The 24,303-nt window shown below is 41.8% G+C and overlaps 1 protein-coding gene across 2 annotated transcripts in view; it reads right to left on the reverse strand.

Moving 5' to 3' along the window:
* Positions 1-20,157, reverse strand: part of Slc30a5 (solute carrier family 30 member 5) — a 32,020-nt gene extending 11,863 nt beyond the window's left edge. For both annotated transcript variants that reach the window (XM_055601930.1, XM_055601929.1), the window contains exons 1-7: positions 19,827-20,157; positions 13,551-13,673; positions 9,663-9,729; positions 7,937-8,022; positions 3,796-3,883; positions 1,403-1,490; positions 238-314 (exon numbers count right to left, since the gene is read on the reverse strand). In XM_055601930.1, coding sequence (XP_055457905.1) covers positions 238-314; positions 1,403-1,490; positions 3,796-3,883; positions 7,937-8,022; positions 9,663-9,729; positions 13,551-13,673; positions 19,827-19,903 — 606 coding nt within the window. In that variant the 5' untranslated portion in view covers positions 19,904-20,157. The remainder of the gene's footprint in view (positions 1-237; positions 315-1,402; positions 1,491-3,795; positions 3,884-7,936; positions 8,023-9,662; positions 9,730-13,550; positions 13,674-19,826) is intronic.
* Positions 20,158-24,303: the final 4,146 nt, after the last annotated feature.

Genomic DNA, 24,303 nt, shown 5'->3' on the forward strand with positions numbered 1-24,303 from the left:
CAGCCTCCTCAGTGCTAGGAGTAAAGGCATGTGTTAGGTATAGATGAAATTTAAAAATTATAAATTCCATGGTAGCATATGCCTAGAGGTGGAGATAGGAGGATTAAGTGTTCAAGGTCATCTCTGGCTACATATCAAGTTCTAGGACAGCCTGAGTTACATGAGACTCTGCCCTTAACCCCCAAAGCTATACTTGCTGTGGCCTTTTCAATCATATTTGCAGCAAAGAGAAGATACCTTGTGATCCGCCACACCTAAGAAGGCAATAGCTGTATAAAGCATGTGAGTCAGCGCACTGTCATGATGTCCTTCCGCTGAGGACATTGGAGTGAAGGAAAATACTTCTAAATCTCAACTCCCAAAGCTAAAGTTCTGTTGAAATTTTAGCTACTTTATTTTGAAAACGCACTAGTCTGGGTATGCCAAACTCAACTATCCTTAGTAACATGTTACTCTTGAAAACAAAACAATTTAGCTTAATTCTAAAAACATAATTTATAAATTGGAATGGTCTATGCTTCTTTTATTTTTCTTCCATTTCCCCCCAGTTGGCTTTTGAGCCAGAGCCTTAAAACACAGCCAAAGATGCTCCTGACATCCTGCCCTGCCTCCCTAGTGATGGGTTTAAAGAGTATGCTACCATGCCTGGCTTCTGTGTGTACTGCTGTCTCCAATGATGACTGTGCTTAAGACAGTAACTACATCTGGTTCTTAGCTTCCCGAATGGGTATGCATCAAGACATGGCCTTGGTCTACACCTGTCCGGTGGGGTTAAGGCTGCACCTTCAGGTCAGTCAGTTGAATCAGTCTTGAACTTGTCTTCTTTACACTGCTGACCATACAGGCCCCAGCAAAGTGAGCAATAAACAGGAGGGTGTCGGAAGGACATGTATCACAAGCAATCTGGAGCCTTTTCTGCCCCACCTCAGTGTAACAAAGGAAACTGCTTTTAGTTTACTAATAAACCTCAGGATACTAGGTATCAGTACTCAGAAGAAAACTGATACTTTGAGTACAGGAGAGTAGACAGGGGTGTGACTGGGAAAGAATAAGGGAGATGACAGAGTAGAGCGTATATATACTTGAGAAAGTCCAGCCTGAGCTGATAAGAGTGATTCTGGGCAAGAGAGTAAAATCTCGGGCAAAGGGATTTAAGTGTTTGTTGTCTTCTGCATCAGGGCATTCTAAAATACGAACCCTAGAAACATACTGAGGATACTTTAAGATCTTCAAGTAGGAATGAATTGATTACTCATTTCAATATTGACTAAGGACATCAACATGAGCCTATGAAAGTGTCATTGTGACTGATGAGTTTAATTCCCTTCTACCTTTTCCCATTCTGCCAGCTTCTATTTTTCACCCAGACTTTAGGTAACCCCAGTCTGGAGCAAAAGGATACGGTGTTCTGCCATCTTAGCCATGAGATCATCATTGTCAAAAAGCAATAAACAGACCACAGCAATAATGAAAAAAGCAGCTCCCCTTGTCTGAAAGAGAAGAAAGAGACAAAGTTTTGTTTTTTGTATTTTTTAAAGGTTAACTCTTAGCACACTAACCACACAAATGCTGGAGGAAAATGTTTTTCCTTTTTACCTTTGAGACAGGATCTCACTGTGCAGCCCAGGACTGCACGCACAATCCTCCTGCCTAGGCCACCTGAGTGCTAGGAGTACAGGCATGTTCCACCAAGCATGGCTTGAGAGGAACATTAAAATAATGTATCAACATTTAATGAAAAATAACACCCTGGTATAATCATTTTTACATACCTTTATAGTATAATAGTAAGCTACAGAAATAAATTATCCAGAGTACTTTAAGAGTGCTATTTTTATTTTTTTGGCGAGACAGTAAGGTTACTTGCTTTGTATACCAGGCTGGGCTCAAAGTCAGAGATCCTTGTGCCTCTGCCTCCCTGAGAATTGGGGTTGCAGGTGTGTGCCACTGTGCCCAGATATATTTTAAGAGTTTTCCAAGCATATAGTGTTAGCAATTACCTCCTTCTAAATGTGAGTAGGCATATTAATCTGGACCAGCCATGAGGGCTTACAGAGATAAGCTTCTTAATTTTTGGTTGAAAAGACCTCAGTAGCTAAGGAACAGTAACTGGTAGAGCTGTACTGAATTCTACAACATTTAAGAAACAGAATAGTCTATCACAGTGCTCCTCTTGGGAAAAAGGCTCATGAAGCCATACTGAAAAAATTAAGTCATTCCTAAGATAGTGAACTGTGTAGGCGTGTTATATATGTGTATGGTGGCTGTGTGCAAGCATGAGGAAGGCATCTGGTAAACTCTGCTGCTGTGTTTTTAAAAAATGTTTGCTTCTTGACTATGTGTATGTGTGTAGGTATTGTACACATAAATGCAGGGCCCTCAAGAGACCAGAAGAGGGTGTCAGATCCCCAGGAGTTGGAGTCACATGCAGTTGTGAGCTACCCAGAGGGGTTGCTGGAAACCAAATTCCAGGCCTCTGAACTACCAAGCAATCTTCATCCCTCCACCCTATTTTTTTGAGATAGGGTCTCTCAACGAACCTGAAGTTGGTGTTTTAAGTAGGCAGGCTGGCTAGACTGGCCCAGGACCTGTTTATCCAGGTTCCAGGCATACATATCCAGGCCTGGTTTTCACATGGGTGCTGGGACCTGAACTCAGGTCCTCTTGCTTTCACTGCAAGTGCTCTTATACACTCAGCCATATCTCTAGTGCCCTGATAAACTTTTTAAATGTTCTCATTGCAGGGAAAAAAAAAAAGAATAACAGAAAGTTATAACTCTAGTTTGTGTAAGTATTTAATAATGTTAGATATAAAAACCTCATATATTCTTACTATAACTTGGTATTTGTAAATTTCTAAGTATTTCCTACATAATATTTATACTTAGATGTAATATTTCATACTATATAAAAATATGTGCACTTAGCAATGGAACTATAATACTTCAAGTAAATAAAAATCTCCAGTGAAAACAGAATACTAGTCTATTCAGTATATGACCATCATTACACTCGATAAATTATTAGTGTGGTGTGCATTATGGCAAAAGGCAACATACACGAAAAACCTATACAATTAAAATTTTCCTTTCCCTTAACCCCCATTTCCTTTCACATCCCTCCCCCCTTCTCTGCTGCCTTTTCTTTTTGACTGTAAAGACAGTCTTGCTATGTAGTGCCGCTGGCCTCAAAGTCTCTTGTTAGGAATTACACTCAGTTAATTTGTGTGGTAGAGGGAGGGAATGCAAGTGCTATGGAATCAGGTGACAACTTGCAGGCCAATGCACCATGGGCAGAATTTTTTTTAATTTAAATTTTTATTTTTTATATTAATTACAGTTTATTCACTTTGTATCCCAGCTGTACCCCTCGCCCTCATTCCCTCACAGGCTTTTTATATTAACTTAAGATTAAGGCAGAGAGCTATGGGCACCACATGAAGGAGATCTTTACCGGTGGTATGTCAGTTTTCCATCTTGGTTATAGAGGTGCTTATAGAATCTACAAACACAAGTGTAACACTGCCAAGACCTGAATGAAGGGTTTTAGCATGGGTTATACTAATATCAACCTCTAAGTCCCCATTGGGAAAAACTGACTGGAAAGTATGTCTGTAATGTTTTCACATTGTTCTAAGAATCTATAATCACATCAAAATGAAATAAAAACATTTTTGTAAGAAAAATGTTAAGCTAGCATTGCTTCTTCATTATTATAAATGGTAAAATATACGATTTGTTTTTTGCTATGAGTAATGTTTAACACCTGTTAAGTAACAATGACGAACAAGTCTACCTTTGCTGGCCCTCCTCCAGAGCTCGTGAATAAAACGCTGAGTAGTGAGATAATGACAATATCACTGTGTTCGAACAGCAGCAACGTCCTATGAAAATAAAACACCATTCAGAAATGTTTTTGACTTTTTTCAGGAGCATGAACTTAGTTAAGCGTAAGAGAAAAGAAAACCCCTTCGTTTCACAAAACATGAGAAAAATAAATATGGACAACTCCCTTGGAAAACATTTTGGTATCAATTGCCTTAGAAAGAATGAGGCTCCAAATACATGAAAATAACAATCTTCAATCTTGGAATTATGTCATTTAAAACATGTTTTGAAAATACATCATCTTTTTGTTAAAAATTGTTATTTACTGTCTCACAGTTTATTGGGGAGGACAGAGGAAAACTTTCAGCAATCAGTTTTCTCCTCCTATCACTGGATCTGGAAATCAACTTCATGATGTTGGCCTGCACAGCATGTCCATTTCCCTCTGAGCCATCCCGCTGGCCCAGATTTCAGTCATGCATATGTGATGTGTGTGTGCACACAGAAGCTTGAGGTTGACTTTGGGTATCTTCTTCCATTGCTCTTTATACAATTATGGCTTCTTTGAGACAGGGTTTCTCTTATAACTGACCCAACTGTCCTGGAACTCACTCTAGACCAGGCTGGCCTCCTGAACTCACAGTGATCTGCCTGCCTCTGCTGGGATTAAAGGCAGGTGCCACCAATGTGCAGCTGATTACACCGTTTTTTAATTGCTCTCCATTTTTTAAGACAGGGTCTCCCACTTAATGGAGAGTTTTCTTTTTCAGCTAGACTGGCTGTTTAGGAAACCCCAGGAACTGCCTCTCTTGAGCACCACAGCACTGCCACACTTGACTCTGCTGGGCACCTGAACTCAGGCCACCATAGCTGTGTAGCAAGCACTTTACCTACTGGGGCAACTCTCCAGCCCTTTAGACTTCTTGTGTGTATTTGCAAATAATTAGTAAGTTTGTTGGTGGGCTGGAAGATGGGCCAGTGTTTAAGAACACTTTCTGCTCTTGCAGAGGTCCCAGGCTTGGTTCCCAGCATCAAACTGCAATTTCAGTTTCAGGGGACGCCATACCCTCTTCTGGTGTCTGCAAACATTAGGCAAACGAGGTGCACGTACATGCAGGCAAAACACACATGTAACATGAAAATAAATAAGTCTTAAAAAATGTGTGGTCTTACTGGCATTGATTATAGGAGACCCAAATTGGAAGCAACTTATTCACTAGTAGGAGAATGAGCAATATCAATGGGATGTTTCTTTTTCAATGTTCATTTATGTATATGAGCACTTTGTCTTCATGCATATCAAAAGAAGGCATCCCATTACAGTTGGCTGTGAGCCACCTTGTGGGTGCTGGGAATTGAACTCAAGACCTCTGGAAGAGCAGCCCCTGCTCTTAGCCACTGAGCCCGTCAATGGAATATTTCTATTTGATGAACTGATGCAGGAGTAGACATGAATGAAATTTTATAAGTATACAAAAAAAAAAAAAATAGTAAAGTACGCATTAAATTTGTTGTTTTTGAGAGGATCTTGGTATGCTGCCCAGGCTATCCTCCAGCTCCTTGGATGAAGTGATCTTGTCTCAGTCTTCCAATTTGCTGAGGTGGCCAGCACAAAGCCCACTATGCCCAGCTCTGAAGTAAACACTCTGAAAAGCTGAATTTTAAGGTAAGTGAATTACTTTTTTTTTTTTTTCTTCTTCAATACAGAGTCTCACTACGTAGCTCTGGCTGTCTTGGAACTTTCTCTATGTAGACCAGGCTGGTCTCAACTCACGGAGATCAACATGCCTTTGCCTCCTAAGTGCTGGAGTTTTAGGTATGTGTTACCATGCCTTACAAAGGGAGGCTTCCCAGATCAGGGCCTGGATTCTTCTTAAAACATACTTGTGTTAAATGGGCAACCACTTTTACAAAGGCCCTGGATTGGTTCCAAGCACCCACACGAGTGCACAACCACTTGGAACTCCAGTTTAGGCCATCTGACACCTTTCCGACTTCTTCAGGTCCCCAAATGCATGTGGTGTACCTTCATACACTCAGGGGTACACTTATGCCTCAAATAAAAACAAGCAGGGGCTGGAAAGTGCTTCAGCAGTTACATTATCTGCTGTTCTTCAAGGCGACCCAAATTCAGTGCCCTGCACCCATGTGAAGCAGTTCCAGAGGAAGTGACACTCTTATCTGGCCTCCATGGGCACCCACACATGTGGCACACACATGTAAATAAAAGTAAGAAATAAACTTAAAACATTTTTCTATATTCATTGTATTTTATATGGAAATACGTCATTAAAAAATTAGGTTGGGTGTGGTGGCATATGCCCTTAGTTACACCATTCTGGAGGCAGAGGCAGGTGGATTGCTCTGAGTATGAGGATAGTCTGTTACACAGTGAGTTGCAGGTCTGTCAGTGAGAGCTACACAGTAAGGCCCTGTTAAAAAAAAAAAAAAAAAAAAAAAAAAAAAAAAAAAAAAAAAAAAAAAACAAAAAAAAAAAAAAAAAAAAAAAAAAAAAAAAAAAAAAAAAAAAAAAAGACTAAGTCACCCTGACTCAAAAGTGGCTGAAGAGAGATGCAGTTCAGAGGTAGATTGTCTAGTGAGTGTCAATCTCCAGGACAGCCAAAAAACAGAGACCCCAAATCAATGAAAACGAGTCTTAGTCTAAAATATTAACCCATTTCCAGCTCTGTTAGTTAAATGAGTCATTTTTCTTCTTTACTCAAGTCTGTAATCAAAATTCACTGACTATAACTTCATGACTTTAGTAAAAGGTAGAGAAAGGCAGTGTGGGTGATGGTAAGGGTGTAAGGCAGGAAGCAGATGACTAAGCTAAATATTTTCCCTTTCCATCTGTATCTTAAGGTACAGGGATTTAGTAATATGAACTAAAACATAATTTCATGAATAGGAAAGTTAAAATATAGTGGCCAATAATAGCACTCAATTATGATCAAGCACAAACCGAAAAGACTCTACCCAAGTTGAGAAATTCAGCCAACCTTCCCATTCCTCTAGGATGTGGCTGCTACACAGTGCATCTGAAAAGCACAGGGCGAATACACCAATGAACTCCCGGTCCAAAAGGTTCTCTATTGACCACCAGAAGCCTTTCTCCTCCCTCAACACCATCCATCCTCACTATTCTGATGGAGATGCTTTACAACCCTTAGGTCTCTTCTCTACACTTCTCCCTAACCAAAGGCAAAAGCAAGGCAACTTTTCTTATACTTTCCTGCTAACACCTTGTAGAGACAATAAAAAAAAAAAAGCTGGGTGTGGTGGCGGTGCACACCTGTAATCCCAGCACTTGGGAGGCACACGCAGGTGGATTTGTGAGGCCAGCCTGATCTACAAAGGGAGTTCCAGGACATCTAGCCAGAGCTGTTACACAGAAAAACCCTGTCTCCAAAAGCCAAGAGAACACACACAAAAACCAGACCAAACAAAAAACCTTAGACTGAGTTGTACATGTTTCCATGTCTATTAAGTTATGTTTAAGCATTTCTCCCCTAAGCTGCCCCATATGCACAAAGATTCTCTACACAGAGCTAAGAGAAAGGAGAGCAGCCTACTTCATTCTTCAGACCTAAAGGTCTGATGATGGCATACTACTCTGAAACCTGCATTTACGAGTGTATTTGCAGGGTTAAGAGAAAAAAAAGAGCACCTTTCATGATGTCTCATCTTTATTGGTTTATTTCATTTTCCATTTCAGATCTTTAAGCTTCTTCATCTGAATTTTTTGGATCTTAGCCAATAAAATATCTATGATAGATCGTTAATACATATATTAACAGTATTTACCCACAGACTAAACTGGTTCATCTATGTTGAAATGTATTCAGTGCTATAGAAGTGAAATAAACAGTTGTGTAAGTAAATTTCTGACATAAAATATGGAAGAAAGGACTGTGAGATGGCTCTGTGAATAAAGGCACTTTCTGCCAAACCTGATCCCCAAGACCCACATGGTGGAAAGTGTGAACTAACTCCCCCAAGCCCTCTGACCTTCACATGTGTGCAGACAAATACTGAAAAATAAATACAGAACAAAATTAACTCAAATGAAGAAATGTAAATAAATAGAGAAAAATACATATTTTATTTACCTTAGTGGTCCACAAAGAGTAAGGCCAAAAAACCATAAAAGTGATATGATACATCCAGCAACTGCATGTTTAAATATTTTGATCCACTATAACAGAAACAACAAAAAACTTCAGTCATATTTATTTGCCACTAGGTATTTCATGCTTAAATAAAATGTACAAGGAGGCAGTGTATGGTGGGGCATGCCTTTGATTCTTGCACACAGGAGACAGAGGCAGGCAGAGCTCTGTGATTTCAGGCTACATAGTAAGTTCCTGGTTTCTCAGACCCAACACATGAAGACCCTGTCTTAAGGAAAACAAACCAAACCAAACCAAACCCAAACAAACCCAGAGGGAAAAATGATAACAACACAACTATTTTGGAGGTTAAATATCATATATTTTAACATTAAGTAGAAAATGTCAAGATCCTCTGATTAACTAGGTTCCCTTCTGTATTCTCATCTGCCAGTTTTTTGTTGTTGTTGTTTTGTTTTTGAGACAGTCTTACTATGTAGCTTTGGCTGGCCTCAAACTCAGATCCATTTGCCTCTGCTTTCTTACTGCTGGGATTAAAGACATGCACAACCACACTTGGCTATTAGCTCTTAATTCTTTTTCCTATGTAGCACAGTTTCCCACTTTTTTCACTAGTTTTGCAGCAATACCTAAGGGTTTATTTATTTTTGAAACAAGGTCTCCCCATGCTGCTTAGGTTGCTTTAACTCATACTGATCTCCTTGTTTGACTTCATGCATGTTGTCAATACATGTGTATGCCACCATGCTTAGCTTTTCACAAGCAATTTTTAAGGTACAGACATTTGAAAATAGAGAAAAAGCTTAGGTGGAGTTAGAAAGATTAACTGTATTTTAAAGATGTCCTTGGTCTCTGAAATAGAAGCACTTAAATAGCCAGGCTGACAACATGGTAGAGGACCCTAACTGCCATGAAACAGATATGCAGTAGAGTATAACTGACCCCAGTGTGGACTAAGCAGAACCGGAAACTTTCCTGGCATGAAGTCACTGAAGGGAACGACAATGATGACCAGGGTGATACAGTGCATGTGTACTGCATACTCACCAGCGAGGTGTAACTGAAAACCTTACATGTCTAAGTTAGCTTTTTCCTCACAGACAGATGCAGTACACTATTACCCCCACTTCCTAAGTGAGCCAAATTAAGGCGGGAGAAATCATGTAAGTAGTACGGAACTTGATATGACTGATTTTAGGGCCTCACTTCCAACCCCTGCACATAATCTACCCTCTACACTCTATGCTCCCAGCATGACTTCATGTCTCATCTGTGAATCTTTTGAATAAGGAGGCTGCATTCAACACATCCCTTTAAAATCTGCTACCCCTTTCTACATTTGAAAATATTCCATTACACTGAGATTTTACAGTTCATTCTTGGAGCCTCAACTCTGAAAAGTCAAGGGTGAGCTAACCCTAGAGCTGAGCAAGCAGCTTGGTTGTCAGGCTTGCCCAGCACTGTACACATGGGCAACAGCAGTGCAAGCCTGCAACGGCAGCGCCTGGCGAAGCAGAGGCAAAATGATCAGGCCTTCCTTGGCTGCTCAACAAGTCTAAGCCAGAACAGGAGACCCTGTCTCAGACTTAACCAAGCCAAACCAAACCATAGAACAGGAAGCAAAGCCCAGAAAAAAAAAAAAGGCACTTATTCTGGTCTACCAAAGGGAACCTGTTAAGAATAAGTTGTTCTGTCAACATCTCACCTGATGTTTTGTAATAGTTTTCCCAGAAGAAAATGGTTTTTGAAACAAAACCATAAAAAATGCAGTCCTGTAAACATTGAAAGAGTAACATATTAATAGTAAATATAAGGCAGTTTTAACAAATACATGAAAAACATGCTCTCCTCATGTTTTTAAAACTCTGTACCTATGCCTCCTTTCCATCTGATATATTTTTATGCTATTGTGGTACATGGATATGTAAAATATATATACAAATCAAACATTTACTGCTGACAAATCATAAATAATTTATCTTTAAAAATGTATCTTAAATTCTTTGGTGTACATAATTTTACTATTTCTTAAAGATGAAAACAAATTTGCAAACTAATGATTTTTTTGTTTCATTTATTTATTTTTTTGAGACAGGGTTTTTCTGTAGCCTTGGTTGCCTTGGACTTGCTTGCAGACCAGGCTGGCCTCCAACTAACAATGATCCCCTTGCCTCTGCACTGTCCCTGAGTGCTAGAGTTAAAGGTGTGTGCCACAAGGATGGCTAATTTTGCATACTAATGACATAGATGTGTTTATACAATCTTTATATACACTAATTTGATACAAACATGTTCAAGAATGACACTAGGAAATTATTAAATCTTCGCTTTCTGTAATTAAGCCATTATGATTCTGTAAGAGTAGAATATTTTGTATATGATGTCAAAACACTAGTTTCAAACAGTCTTGAATCAAGGTGGTTCAAAATCTTCTTTGGCGCTGCATGGCAAGATGTATGCACAGTGCAAAGCGGCCATGCTGTGTGCAGAAACAAGGCTGCAGCCACGTCAGACTGCAGAAACACCTCGATTCATTCTGCATTTGATTCTGAATTAATCTTTGGGTGATAATTTTTTCATGACCATCACATTGAATTTAAGAAACTTTGCTCTAGGCTGGGTATAGTGTTACACACTTTTAATCCCAGTTCTTGGGAGCCAGAGGTAGACAGATCTCTGTGAGTTTGAGGCCAACCTGGTCTACAGAACAAGTTTCAGGTCAGCCAGCTAGTGATACAAAGAGACACTGCCTCAGGGACTACAGACTGCCTTTATCATAAAGCTTTCATGGCAAAAATCAGGATCTTCCTTGTTAATTGTCTTCAGAACTAGTTCATAACTATAGAAGAAATAATGACTGTCAAGATGGATTTTATTTTAGAGGCAGGGTCTCATGATGCAGTCCAGACTGATCTTCAAAGTGTGATTCTCTAACCTCAGCCTCCTAAGTGAAATTATTGGCATACACTACTACGTTTAGCTTGTCTGCCTGCCTGCCTTCCCCGAGTCCCACCCTCCCTCCCTCTTCTCCTCCTATGTCCCTCACCTAGTCCACTGATAGGGGAGGTCCTCCTCCCCTTCTATCTTACCCTAACCTATCAGGTCTCATCAGGACTGGCCGCACTGTCTTCCTCTGTGGCCGGGCAAGGCTGCTCCCCGCAGGGGGAGGTGATCAAAGAGTCAGCCACTGAGTTCATGTCAGAGACAGCCCCTGTTCCCATTACTACGGTACCCACTTGGAGATTGAGCTGCAATGGCCTATATCTGAGCAGGGGGTCTAGATCCTCTCCATGCATGGTCCTTGGTTGGTGTATCAGTCTCTGCCAGAGGCCCCTGGGCCCAGATTTTTTGGTTCTGTTGCTCAACTTGTGGAGCTCCTGTCCCCCTCCAGGTCTTTCTATCTCACCATTCTTTCATAAGATTCTCTGCACTCTCCCAAAGTTTGGTTATGAGTCTCTGCATCTGCTTCGATACCCTGCTGGGTAGTCTTTCAGAGGCCCTCTGTGGCAGGCTCCTGACCTGTTCCCTGTTTTCTCCCACTTTCATCTGCCTTTCTGAATGAGGATTGAGTATCTTCCTTAGGGTCCTCCTTCTTGCTTAACTTCTTTTTTTTTTTTTTTTTTTTGAATTTTATTTTTTTCTTACCAGTTACATTTTATTAACTCTGTATCCCAGCCGTGTCCCGCTCCCTCATTCCCTCCCAGTCCGTCCCTCCCTCCCTCCTCTCCACCATGCCCCTTTCTAAGTCCACTGATAGGGGGGACCTCCTCCCCATTCATCTGATCCTGTTTTATCAGGTATCTTCAGGACTGGCTGCAAAGCCCTCCTCTGTGGCCTAACAGGACTGCTCCTCCCTTGAGGGGGTGGGGAGGCCAAAGAGCCAGTCATTGAGTTCCTGTTAGAAATAGTCCTTGTTCCCCTCACTATGGGAAACCAATTGGTTACTGAGCTACCGCAGGCTACATCTGAGCAGAGGTTCTAGGTTATATCCATACATGGTCCTTGGTTGAATGTCAGTCTCTGAAAAGACCCTATGCCCAGATATATTTGGTCCTTGTGGAGCTCCTATCCTTTCCCCATCAGACTAACTCCCCTTCTTTCTTATGATTCCCTGTACTCTGCCAAAGGTTTGGTCATGAGTCTTTGCTTTGAAAACACTGCTAGTTAGAGTCTTTCAAATGCGCTCAGTGACTCCTGTCATACGTTCAATGCACATCCCATCTGTCTTTCTAAATGAGGATTGATCATCTTACCCCATGTCTGCTCTCTTGATTATCTTTTTTAGGTGTACAGATTTCATTAAGTTTATCATATCTTATAGGTCTATGTAAGTGAGTATATACCGTTCTTTAGGCGTACAGATTTTAGTATGTTTACCCTATATTATATGTCTAATATTATGCTTAGCTTTCAATAACTTAAGACAACAAAGAAAACAATTCATCTCCTCTTAAATTCCGTAGTAATAAGTCTTGAACCAGTAGCAGTAACATGCCACCATCTTTTTATTATCAGTTATATAAAATGGTTAGCTCTTCTAGTTAGGACTCTCTTTCCTGAATCCGCAAACTACACCCTCAAGGGTCTTTGATAAGACTTTTATTAACACACAACGGGGAAGTTTACTATTAATCTCTAGGTCCAAAAATCTCTACTTAGAACTACACAAACTGTATAGTTTACAGAACACCAGGACCCTGTACTCTGATGGTGTTAGACAGGGACACAGCACAGCATGATTTAACTGGAAACATGGAATGTCTGTGCTAAGACAAGCCTTATATAAGTTTTGTGACTGCCTCAAGACTGACCTACATCAGTGGATAGTGTACATATCCCCAGGGAGTAGAGTACAAAATCAAAACTTTTTTTTTTTTTAAACATTTACTTTATTTTCAGTTTTGTGTATGTGTGTCTGCAATATGTGTGTACCAGTGCCCACAGAGGCCAGAAGAGTGTCAAGTCTGGAGCTGGCATTATAGGCAGGTGTGAGCCACATGAGTAGATGCTGGGAACTGAATTTATGTCCTCTGCAAGGCAGTAATTGCTCCTAACTGCTATCTCTTCAGCCTGTCAAATTATTTTTATAAAAATTCAACATGTCCATTTTTTTTTTACAGTTGTTCTTAGGTGTGTAAAGAGGGCCCCTCCCCTATGGGCTTAAATGGTACAAGGCATCAAAAGACTGATTGCTAACACAAAGAAGAACCAAACTGTCTATTAAGATAAGCATCAAAAAAGCTTTACAAAAATCTTAGCAATACAAAATAAACTAAAGCCTATGTTTGGCAAGTCATTAGAATTCAACCACTTCCTTTCACTTTATTTTTGAGACAGTCTTTGTAACTAGGGCTGGCTTCAATTTCCCAAGTGTGGAGACAATAGGTGGATACACTTAGCTAAGAAAACCCCCTTTTGATGGGTTTCTGTACATCCACCCTTATGTTAAGCTTCTGTTTAAAGAAAAAAAAAATCATATAGTTGTTAGAAGAAATAAACTTCACAGAATACATAGGTAAGATTTTTTAAAGATACTTAGTCAAAACAGGATCTTCAGAGAAATAAAAAATATTAAGGCCCTCTCCATACTCACCCAAGTTTTAATATAAAAATAAACTGCACAATGTGAACAGCTTTTAGGAGATCATATGATTCAAAAAGTCCCACAGCCTTCAAACATTTGGTTAAACACAGTAATACAATGTATTTTGTTAATCTGAAAAATAAAAACAGAAACAAGTTTTAATATAATAGAAATCACTAGGATCACGGTAATCTTAAGTGTAATCTTATGGAAGGGCACAATAAAACTACAGAGGTACACATGAGCACATAACCATAATGAGGCCCTCCCCAAACAACTGACCGTCCACATGTTAACGGCTGCTAACATTTTAGCATATACACTCCTGGCTTATTTTTAAGGTAAATTCACATCTAAGGTAGGCCTGGTGGAGCATTCCCAGTTACTTGGGCAGCTGGGCAGAACGGTCTCTTTTCTTTTCCCTTCCCTCCTTCCCCTCCTTCCCTCCTTTCCCTCCTTTCCCTCCTTCCCTCCTTCCCTCCCTCCCTCCCTCCCTCCTTCCTTCCTTCCTATCAGTCTTTTGAGACACAGTTTCTCTGTGTAACAGCCCTGGCTGTCCTGGAACTAGCTTTGTAGACTAGGCTGTCCTCGAACTCAAGAGATGTGCCTGGGAACAGAGTATGTTTAAGATCACTACAGGCAACTTAGTGAGCCCCTATCTTTAAAAAAGAAAATGAATGAATGAATGAATAAGAGGCTGAGGATGTAGCTGAGTGGTAGAGTGATTGTCCAGATTGTGGGAGGTCCTAGGTTCAATTTCCAGTGTCCCTTAACCACCATAGATAATGTATACAGTCTAGCAAAATTAATGGAGTAATTTGAAATCTACTTTACTAACTTGTTATTCAAAAACAAGAGAATCAAGAAAACAAAACAGAAACCACGTTCAATGTGCAAAGAGACTAGATAATTACAACACACAGAAAGAGGCATCTGTCCCTCCTCTGTCTCACTAAATGACTGCATTGCAGGTTATAGTTGAAAGTCAAGTGACTACACTCAGATCCTGAAAAGAACTGGACATACTTCATAAAGGCAGCAGGAAGCTGCAAAAGGGGTGGGAGTTAGGCAACTCTTCCAGGAAATCAGGACCCCAGATCCCTGCTTCTCCACGTCCAGGCAACTACTCATTGCCAACCAGTATTCAAGCAAGAGGCTGAATTTCTGGCTAGGTCTGGGTGAACATCCCATGCTCACTTAGTATGTGGTGGATCACTGCAGGTACAGCAGCACTTCTTCCTGTGGACAGGGAAAGAAGTGCCTTGAGCTACTCTATCTTATCCGGATCTTTAAAAAAAAAAACCAAACAAAACACAACAACATTTATTTATTTTACATATACGAGTGCTCTGTCTGCAGGAACACCTATATACCTGAAGGTGGCAACAGATCCCAGTACAGACGGTTGTGAACCACCACGTGGGTGCTGGGAATTGACCTCAGAACCACTGGAAGAGCAGACAGTGCTCTTAACCACTGAGCCATCTCTCCAGCCCCTCTTATTCCTATCTTAATGGAAAAACTTTTATTCCCATCCCTCTTTTTGAGACAGGGTCTTACTATATAGTCTAGACTGAATTCAAACTCATGACCCTCTTTCCTCTCAGCTAACATACCTAAAATTTTATATCTGTAGCCAAAATACATTAAAATAATTTTTAAAAATTTAGCTAAAAAAGCTGAATCCATTTTATGTTCCGGGGGGGGGGCATCACTGTAGGCAGTCTGGTTTCTTTTATGTGAGAGAATTACTATTTATTTAAGCTGCTCCAGTTTCATGATTCTATATAATAAACCCATGCAAGGACCATGCCCTCAAGGAGCTCCAGGTCTCCAAAGAACTAGACAAACCCACACGACCCAAGTAAGTTGGCAGATGTTCTAAAAGATGTGGTAAATACGATCTCTAGAGAAGTGAAAGGGCATCTCCATAGAGCTTGAGATATATGCATCCTGAAGACAATACAGGAGTCACACAAGAAAAGGGAAGACGAGGCTGTGCCAGAGTACAGAGCAGCATATGCAAAACATGAGTCCTGGGGCAGGACACCTTGAAGATCTACTGCATTTAAGTTTAGTTCAATCTAGTGAATTTCATTTAGAAATAGATTTCTTTTTTTTTTTTTAGAAATAGATTTCTTAATGATTAAAATCAAGAAAAAGATAATATATTGAACACACTTGTTTTACAAAGATTATAGACAGATTTTTGTATAAAGCACTAAAAAATTCAAAACTGGTGTTTGAATGAGAGATATGAAGCCACTCATGTAAAACACTCATTGATAATATATTAGTATTAATAAACAAATTTTATTTTCATACACATACGCATGCATAGCGCCCTGAGGTTACAAGGTTAATTCCTGAATAGCTGATTACTGGAAAGGTTTTAAATAAAATCATTTCTACCTTTTTCTTCACAAGTAACCAATTTAGGTATGCCTTTACATACCTTTTCCTATATGTGTCAACAAATATTTTATTCACATTTGCAACTGTACACAAATTCTGACACTGCAATTTTTTACACAATATACACTGAAGCTCTTTTTGCTAATTATCAAATTAGAAAATCACCTCAACAATTTAAACACCGTATTCTTTGACTTTAAAAATTTTTGCTAGGGGGCTGGTAAGATGGCTCAATGGTTAAGAGCATTTCTGCTGGCTGCTCTTCCAGAGGTCCTGAGTTCAATTCCAAGCAAACACATGGTCACTCATCACCATCTATAATGTGATCTGATGCTCTCTTCTGGCATGCAGGCAGAATACCGTATGCACAATAAACAAACAAACAAACAATCTTTAGGGAGGTGTTTAAATTTTTTCTTATTCATATATTTATTTTAGTAATAATAATAAGCAATTCTGTGGGTACATGCAGATATATGGAATCAGAGGAGCAATGGTGGGAGTTGGTTCTCTCCTTCTACCTCATGGGGCCAGGTCAAACTGAGGTCATTAATCTTGGTAGCAAGAGCCTATACATGCTGAGCCACCTTGCTGGCTCTTGCATTCTCTTTTCTTTCTTTCTTTTTAAGATTTATTCATTTATTATGTATACAATATTTTGCCTGCATGTGTGCCTGCAAGCCAGAAGAGGGCACCAGATCTCACTATAGATGGTTATGAGCCACCATGTGGTTGCTGGGAATTGAACTCAGGAACTCTGGAAGAGCAGTGATCTTAACTTCCAAGCCATTTCTCCAGGCCCCTCTTTTTTTTTTTTTTTTTTTTTTAAAGACAGGGTTTCTCTGTGTAGTCCTGGATGTCTTGGAACTCATGCTGTAGACCAGGTTCCTGCCTCTGTCTCCCAAACGCTGGGATTAAAGGCATGTGCCATGCCTGGTGGCTCCTGCTGGACAGCTCTGAAACACTAGTTAAGGCTAAGTAGCCATATACAAAGACACTGCAGAAGATGGGGATGGGGGAAGAGACAGGCTCTTGTAAAGGCATTGAGCCTCAGGGCAACACAGAGGCATTCAAGCCAGCGCCCCAGCTTAGAAGCCATTATTTGCTATTAAGTAATCTCATAAAATATGTGTCTCATAAAAAGAATGTAACTGCTTTTCTACGTGGTTAGACATTTCTTTGGGTCTCTGAACTTGCAATTATTAAAATTTGGATATGAGTTTATAGCTGGTTCTTGAACTTTGTCCATTGCTGCTACTCAGTGTTCTCTAGATATTAAAAAGAGGAGGAGGGCATGAGGGAGAATATGCCCAGCAAATGATTTACATATATAAAAACTTTAAAATAATTATAGTAAAAGTAGAGAGTTGGGAAAATGATTCAGTGGATAAGAGCACTTGCTGAGGTCCTGGCAGTCACATAAAAGCCAGGTGGTAATCACTGCACTGCAGAGACTGAAGGATGGACAGGGCTTGTTGGCTCCAGGTTCAGCAATGAAATCCTAAGACAGGAATTGGCACTGGGGACTGGGGCACCGTTGTGATAGGCCTAATCATTTTTTTTAAAGATTTATTTATTATGTACACACAAGATCTCATTATGCACCAGATCTCCTTATAGGTGACTGTGAGCTACCATGTGGTTGCTGGGGATCAAACTCAGGACCTTTCGGTTAAGCACAGCCAGTGCTCTTAACCTCTGAGCCATCTCTCCAGCCCAAAAGGCCTGATCATACTTGGATTTTGGGTTAGGAGAGCAGTGGAATGCTTTAAGTGTTGCTTAATGTGCCATACTAGAAGAAGCATGGAAGACAGTGGTGCTGAGGTTGATTTAAACGATGGAGGCAAGCTTTGAGGTCTCCTGTGCTCAAGCTACACCCAGTGTGGTACACAGGCTCCTTCTGCTGCCTGCAGATCAAGTAGAACTCTCTCGGCTCCTTCTCCAGCACCATGCCTGCCTGCACTCTGCCACATTTCTTTACCATGACAATGGACTTGACCTCTGACACCGTAAGCTAGCTCCAATTAAATGTCTTCTTTTATAAGAATTGCTGTGGTCATGGGGTCTCTTTGCAGCAATAAACCCAAAGACAGAAGCTGGAAAGACTCTGTCTAGTAAGGCAGTGACAGCAAACACAAGTTCATAATACATACATACACAAATAAAGTGGTCCACTGACCAGGCATAGTGGACTATGGCTGCAATCCCAGCACTTAGAGGCTGAGGAAGGAGGGAGCCAGCCTGCACACCAAAGTGTGAGAGCTTGCCTCAAAAAGAAATATGATGAATAATAATAGTTCAATTCATTGAATGCCCATCCATAGGTGTAAGCAGAAGGCATGCGTAATTAAGGCACAGCTTCTGAAACAAATTAGACTCTTGAGTCATTCGCCAGCTGCACAACTTAGGGAACTCAATTTCCTGTCCTATCAAACTAACCATTATTTAGTCTGTAGGGCTCTTGTGAAAATTAAAGGAAGGTGTACTGTCCTTGGGGCATAGGAGGTGCTCAGCAAAAGCTGGCTGTCCTGACCATCAAAGGTTTAATAAAGCCAAAACAGAAACACTTATGGACTCAGGCATAAAGATAGCCACAATGAAAGGATCTGATAATTTTTGTTGCAGTTACTACTTGAATATACAGAAAACTCTGGCAACCTGAAATCTATTAGAATTCAGCCAGTCCGGAGTCAAAATTTGAATTTTGCAATAAACTACAATAGAAATGCCACTCTGCTAAGCAAACAATGCAGGTAGGTTGGCAAACAATATTTACCTTATTTGTCCAAGACAGTAGGCTCTTAAGCAAAACCACTTTTAAACTACTCACTTTCTCTCAACACACACATAAAACCTTTGAACTATTTGAGAGTAAATGAAGTATGTCTCATTTTACCTTTCAATAGCTGTACTTCCTAAGAATGTGGCAACTCGGCTATGAAATCAGCAGTTAGCCACAGGAAATTTAACTATGATTGGACACTTTAATCTGTCACCACGGTCCAATTTTGTGAATTGATATAGTCTTGTCCCTTTAAGTATTTCCCCCACTATTATCAATCCATACCAGTAGCCCCTTCTGCATTTAGCTGTTATGGATCACTGTATAACATGTGACATAAAAATGAATTGCTCAAAATAGACAGAAAACCAAGCGCGGCTACAAATCCCGCAGTAGGTTTGAATTCTACCCAGCATATGTGTTCTCACAAAAGTTAGCTGGTAACGCTGTAACTACGGTCCAAGACCATTACCAAAACAATCAAGAGTTCTCAGAGTACATCCTGATAATCCGAAAAACTGACTCTCCTTAAAAATGAAGGGACTGAATACCAGTTTGTATGAAGTCGCTGGGCTCTAGTTTATGAATCTTTTAACACGAGCTCAGAAGTTAGGACGGGCCAGGAAGGACACCACTGGCTAGTGTCACCGTACACGCTACTCGGTCCTCGCCTTTAGGCTGGAGGGACGGTAGAGAAGAATTTTCACTTCGCGGATTCCTGTGCCGCATGAGTTTTCGGGGGAGGGAGAAAACACATTTCCTATAATTAAAACAAGCCCTCCACCCACAAGACCACGGCAACGAAAGCTCGACGGCAGGGCTGGGTTTGTGCCGCACACCCAGGCTCCTCCGCTTGTGCTTCGGCTTCTTCGCGTGAGACGCGGGTGACACCTCCCGCACACCCGCTCGGGAGCCGCTCGGGAGCCGCGCGTTACCGCGGAGCTGGGAGGACACGTCCCGATCGTCTCTCTGGGGACTGGAAACCGGCGGCGGTGCGTCCCAAGCCCAGACTCCCGCCCGCGAGGCCCGGCCCGGGCAAGGCGGGGGCAGCTGGCCGCACCGCCGCCGGCCGCGGGGTCGCTCCTTACCGGGCGCTGGGCACGTCCACCGGCCCGAGGCCGCCGCCGGGCCCGGCCCGCGCGTCCCCGCCGTACTTGTCCTCCATGCCGGCTCAGGAGCCGCCGCTGCCCGCGCCGCGGCCTCTCCTCATGTCTCGCCGCCGCTGCGGAAGCGCGGGCGCGTCACTCCCCCATGACAGCGGCGCGCCGCGTCCCCGCAGGCCCAGCAGTCCCCGCCGCTAGCCCGGGCTCGGCGGGCAGGCACACGCGCGCCGGGCGGGACTAGGCCGCGGGCTGTTCCGGCCGCGCCGTTCCCCGGAGGCCGGACGGGCAGGGACGTTACCAGGCCACGTCATCCGGCCCAGCAGCCCTCACTCCCGGGGGAGTGACCAATCCTGCGCCTGCGCGCCGCAGAACACGTGGCTTCGCCCGGGCCGCAGGCTCCTCCCACCGTGGAGAAGGCTCGAACCGCCCCGCCCCCTACAAGGGTAGCCTGGAGACGTCCTGGGCGCGCTTACTCGTCCCTGTAGCGCCACCTAAGGTCCATCTCGGGCACAGCGTACTCTCGCCTCGGATGGGCGGCCCTCTAGAAAAAGCACGTTGTGTTATCAAACAGAGCTTGCTAGTCTTAGCCCTTTGCGTTAGGGTTCTTCTTTTTCAACGGCCTCATTTTATAGTCCAGTGGGTCCAGAACTCAGCTTGTAGCCCAGGCTAGCCTCCAACACTCTTGCCTCATGTACCGGAGTACTGAATTTATAGGTGTGAGCCACATCTTGGCGCTGCTACCTCAAAATATATGGGAAGTGCATCAACTTTTTTCCTGACGAGAAGGCCAAAACTTTAAAAAAAAAAAAAAAAAACTTTATCTCCCACAAAGAGATAACTAATTTTGGGCCTCTGATGATACTATAACACAGAGTGGGGGCTGGAAATATGCCTACTGAAAGGCAAACGAGATGGACATCAGAAGAGGGAGAAAACAGGGACAGGACAGGAGCCTATCACAGAGGGCCTCTGAAAGACTCTACCCAGCAGGGTTTCAAAACATGCTGAGATCCATAGCCAAACTTTTTTTGCATAGTGCAGGGAATCTTATGAAAGAAAGGGGAGATAGAAAGACCTGGAGGGGACAGGAGCTCCCCAAGGAGAGTAACAGAACTAAAAATTCTGGGCACAGGGGTCTTTTCTGAGACTGATACTCCAACCAAGGACCATGCATTGAGATAACTTAGAACCCCTGCACAGATGTAGCCCATGGCAATTCAGTGCCCAAGAGGGTTACCCAATAATAGGAACAGGGACTGTCTCTGACATGAACTGATTGGCCTGCTCTTTGATCACCTCCACCTGAGGGGGGAGCAGCCTTACCAGGCCACAGAGGAAGACGATGAAGCCAGTCCTGATGAGACCTGATAGGCTAGGGTCAGATGGAAGGGGAGGAGGACCTCCCCTATCATGGGGCTGGGAGAGGGGTATAGGAGAAGAAGAGGGAGGGTGGGATTGGGAGGGGATGGCTGGGATACAAAGTGAATAAACTGTAATTAATAAAGATAAAATAAAAAATTAAAAAAATGAAGAAAACATGCTTTTGTGGGTTTTATTTATTGCTTGGGCAGGAGTATTGGTGATATGGCTAGACTGCGCAAATGTGTGAGGGCCCAACACAGAAGGAAGGGGCTTTGGGCACGCTTTTGTAAGCAATTTTATCTCTTGTCTGAAAATACAGGTTTCCCTTCAAATCTGCCTTCGTAACTCTATTACTTAAAGGGACACATTCATATAAAAGCCATTTTCCTGTTTCCAGAGAGGAATGTAGGCACCTGTGTCTCTATTGGTCTGAATCTCAAGACTTAATAATTGTGGTCACCTTAGTGAGGTGGTGAATGCCTGTAAATCCCAATCACAGTCAGAGGCAGGAGGATTACCACAAATTTGAGGCCAGCCTGGCTTACATACTGAATTCTAAGACAACCAGGGCTACAAGATGAGGTCCTGTCTCAAAAGTAACAAGCAAAGTAATAAACAATTGTAGTCCTCAACCTATCTTCTTCCTCCCTCCCCTTGTTATGTCCAGACAAGGTCTCATGTAGCACAGGCTGGCCTCCAACTTGATATATAGGATGGCCTGGGCTCCTGAGCCTCCTGCTTCTGTCTTCCAAGTGCTGGTGATGCAGGCATGCACAGCTGTTCCTGGAAAACAGGAATAGTAATATCTATATACTAGAGATGTTTAGAGAGGCTTTTATAAGTCAGTGTCCAAAGCATTCAGAAGAGTGGGTGCTGTGTAGTGCCACTCAATGAATGTTACCGTTATTCCTCCCAAGGTTTGAGCTAGTGATTTGAAGAGGAAAATGGGCCTTACAGCAGGAAAAATCAAAATTAGTCGATACTACTCTACTGAATTTGAACGCACACAAAGAGCCCAAGTGACATGTGTGAGTAAGATACCAAAGACTTTGCCTGTTGCGGCCTTATAATCTGTTGTGGAGGATAGTTAGCAAGCTGAGAGAGACTTAGTGTTACATGTTTGACTCCTGCTGGTGGAAGAGAGTCTGAGTTGTTTCATATTGGTACAAAAACTTTAGTGCCAGGAGTGGAGAAGAAGAAAGGGCTATTAGCTCAAGCCCTGGTTCTAGCTTATGCTGTAGCTCCTCAGCTCCTTGGATTTTTAGGTTTTGAGGTAGCAAGCCTTTGGCCTTGTTTTTTTTTTGTTTTGTTTTGTTTTGTTTTTGTTTTTGTTTCAGCCTTTTGTTCCTGGGTTGTCAGCTGAGCTAGTGAGCCTTTTGGGTTTTTTCCACCCAGACCTGAGCTGAAAAAGGTCAGCTGGTTACTTTCTTTGGCTCTCTGAGCTAGCAGGTTTTCACTCCAGCATCTGGCTCCTGAGTCTTTATTGGTAAAACAGAATAGTTGGGATTTTCCTTTACTTAAACAACATTTGGTTCCCAATATGGGGCAGGACTGCACAGACAGAGAGATCACTCCAGAGATCACAGATCACTGTGGACAAGCTGAGAAGCCATCAGATTCAGTAAGTCATCTGGGATGTCCTCTAGGAGACAGTTAAGGATGGGAACTACCATAATAGAAGCCTTTAGAACCGTGTTTAGTGCTACTTCAGATGGCCTAAAAATAGAAGCATTAAATGGAAAGCTAAACAACATAACTGAAATTAGTTCAATACCATTTATGATTAATAGAATTTCTTTATTAATTTGTTCTTAATAGTCAATATGGCTTTCTGTACTGGGGTTGAAGGTGTGCACCACAACATCTGGCTCTTGCTTCTCTCCTTTATTCCCTCCTTCATGTCACTATTTTATTTATGCATTTTATATATATGGGTGTTTTGTCTGCATGCAGAAGAGGGCTTCAGATCCCATGGAACTATAGTTATGCATGATTGTGAGGTGCCATGTAGATGCTGGGAATCAAATTCAGGTCCCCTGGAAGAGCAGCCAGTGCTTTTAATTGCTGAGCCATCTCTCCAGCCCCTGATTTTCCTTACTTAACAAACTTTATTTCTAAGAAAACCAACAGCATCCAAAACTCATAGGTTTTATTATATTTAGTGAGTAGCCTTCATTTATCTTAAAGCTTCTACTTTGTAAATGGCATCACCTTTATGTTCTAATTTTATTTTATTTTTATACTTATGTATTTATTTGTTCTGGTATTTTCAGGACAGATCTTGTTGTGTAGCCCTGGCTGTTTTGGGATTCACTATGTAGACTGTGCTGGCCTTGAACTCACAAAGATCCATTTGCCTCTACTTCCTGAGTGCTAGAATCAAAGGTGTGTGCCGCTACACCTGACTTATGTCCACATTTTTATGATTTAGAATTGGATTATTTCAGGAAAGGTTATGACATAATTATTAAAAATATTTTGCAACTAGGGCAAATAGGTTTATAGCTCAACCTCAAATGTTTGCCTCAAACATAGGAGGACCTGAGTTTGAGCCCCAGAACCAACATAAGAATGTTTTGTGGTGTGTGTATATGTGTTTGCCCTATGCTGTTGTGTGTGTAATATGTATGTATTGGTGTGTGATATGTACATATTTTTTTTCTGTGTGTTTGTATGAGTGCATTCATGACCTCTGTAGGCTAGAGGTCAATACTGGGTATCTTCTTCAATTACTCTCTACTTTATTTTGAGACAGGGTCTCTGTAGACCAGGCTGACCTCGAACTCAGAGATCTGCCCCCTCTACTTCCTGAGTGCTGGGATTAAAGACGTGCACCCTCATATCCTGCTGAGAGAGTCTCTCGCTGATTCTGTAGCTTATTGCCTGGGCTAGGCTGGCCGGCCAATGAGATGTGGGAATCCACCTGCCTCTGACACCTTCTGGCTGCACTCAGCTGTTTTGAGGGTACTGGCAATCCAAAATCAGGTCTTCAGGTACTTAGCCACAAAGCTGTCTGCCGAGCCCCCTCTTATAACATAAAAAAACCCCACCACATTTATTTATTTATTTATTTATTTATTTATTTATTTATTTATTTATT

Source organism: Psammomys obesus, unplaced genomic scaffold (assembly GCF_907164565.1).
Source record: "Psammomys obesus unplaced genomic scaffold, mPsaObe1.curated_primary_1811, whole genome shotgun sequence".
Lineage (NCBI taxonomy): Eukaryota > Metazoa > Chordata > Mammalia > Rodentia > Muridae > Psammomys > Psammomys obesus.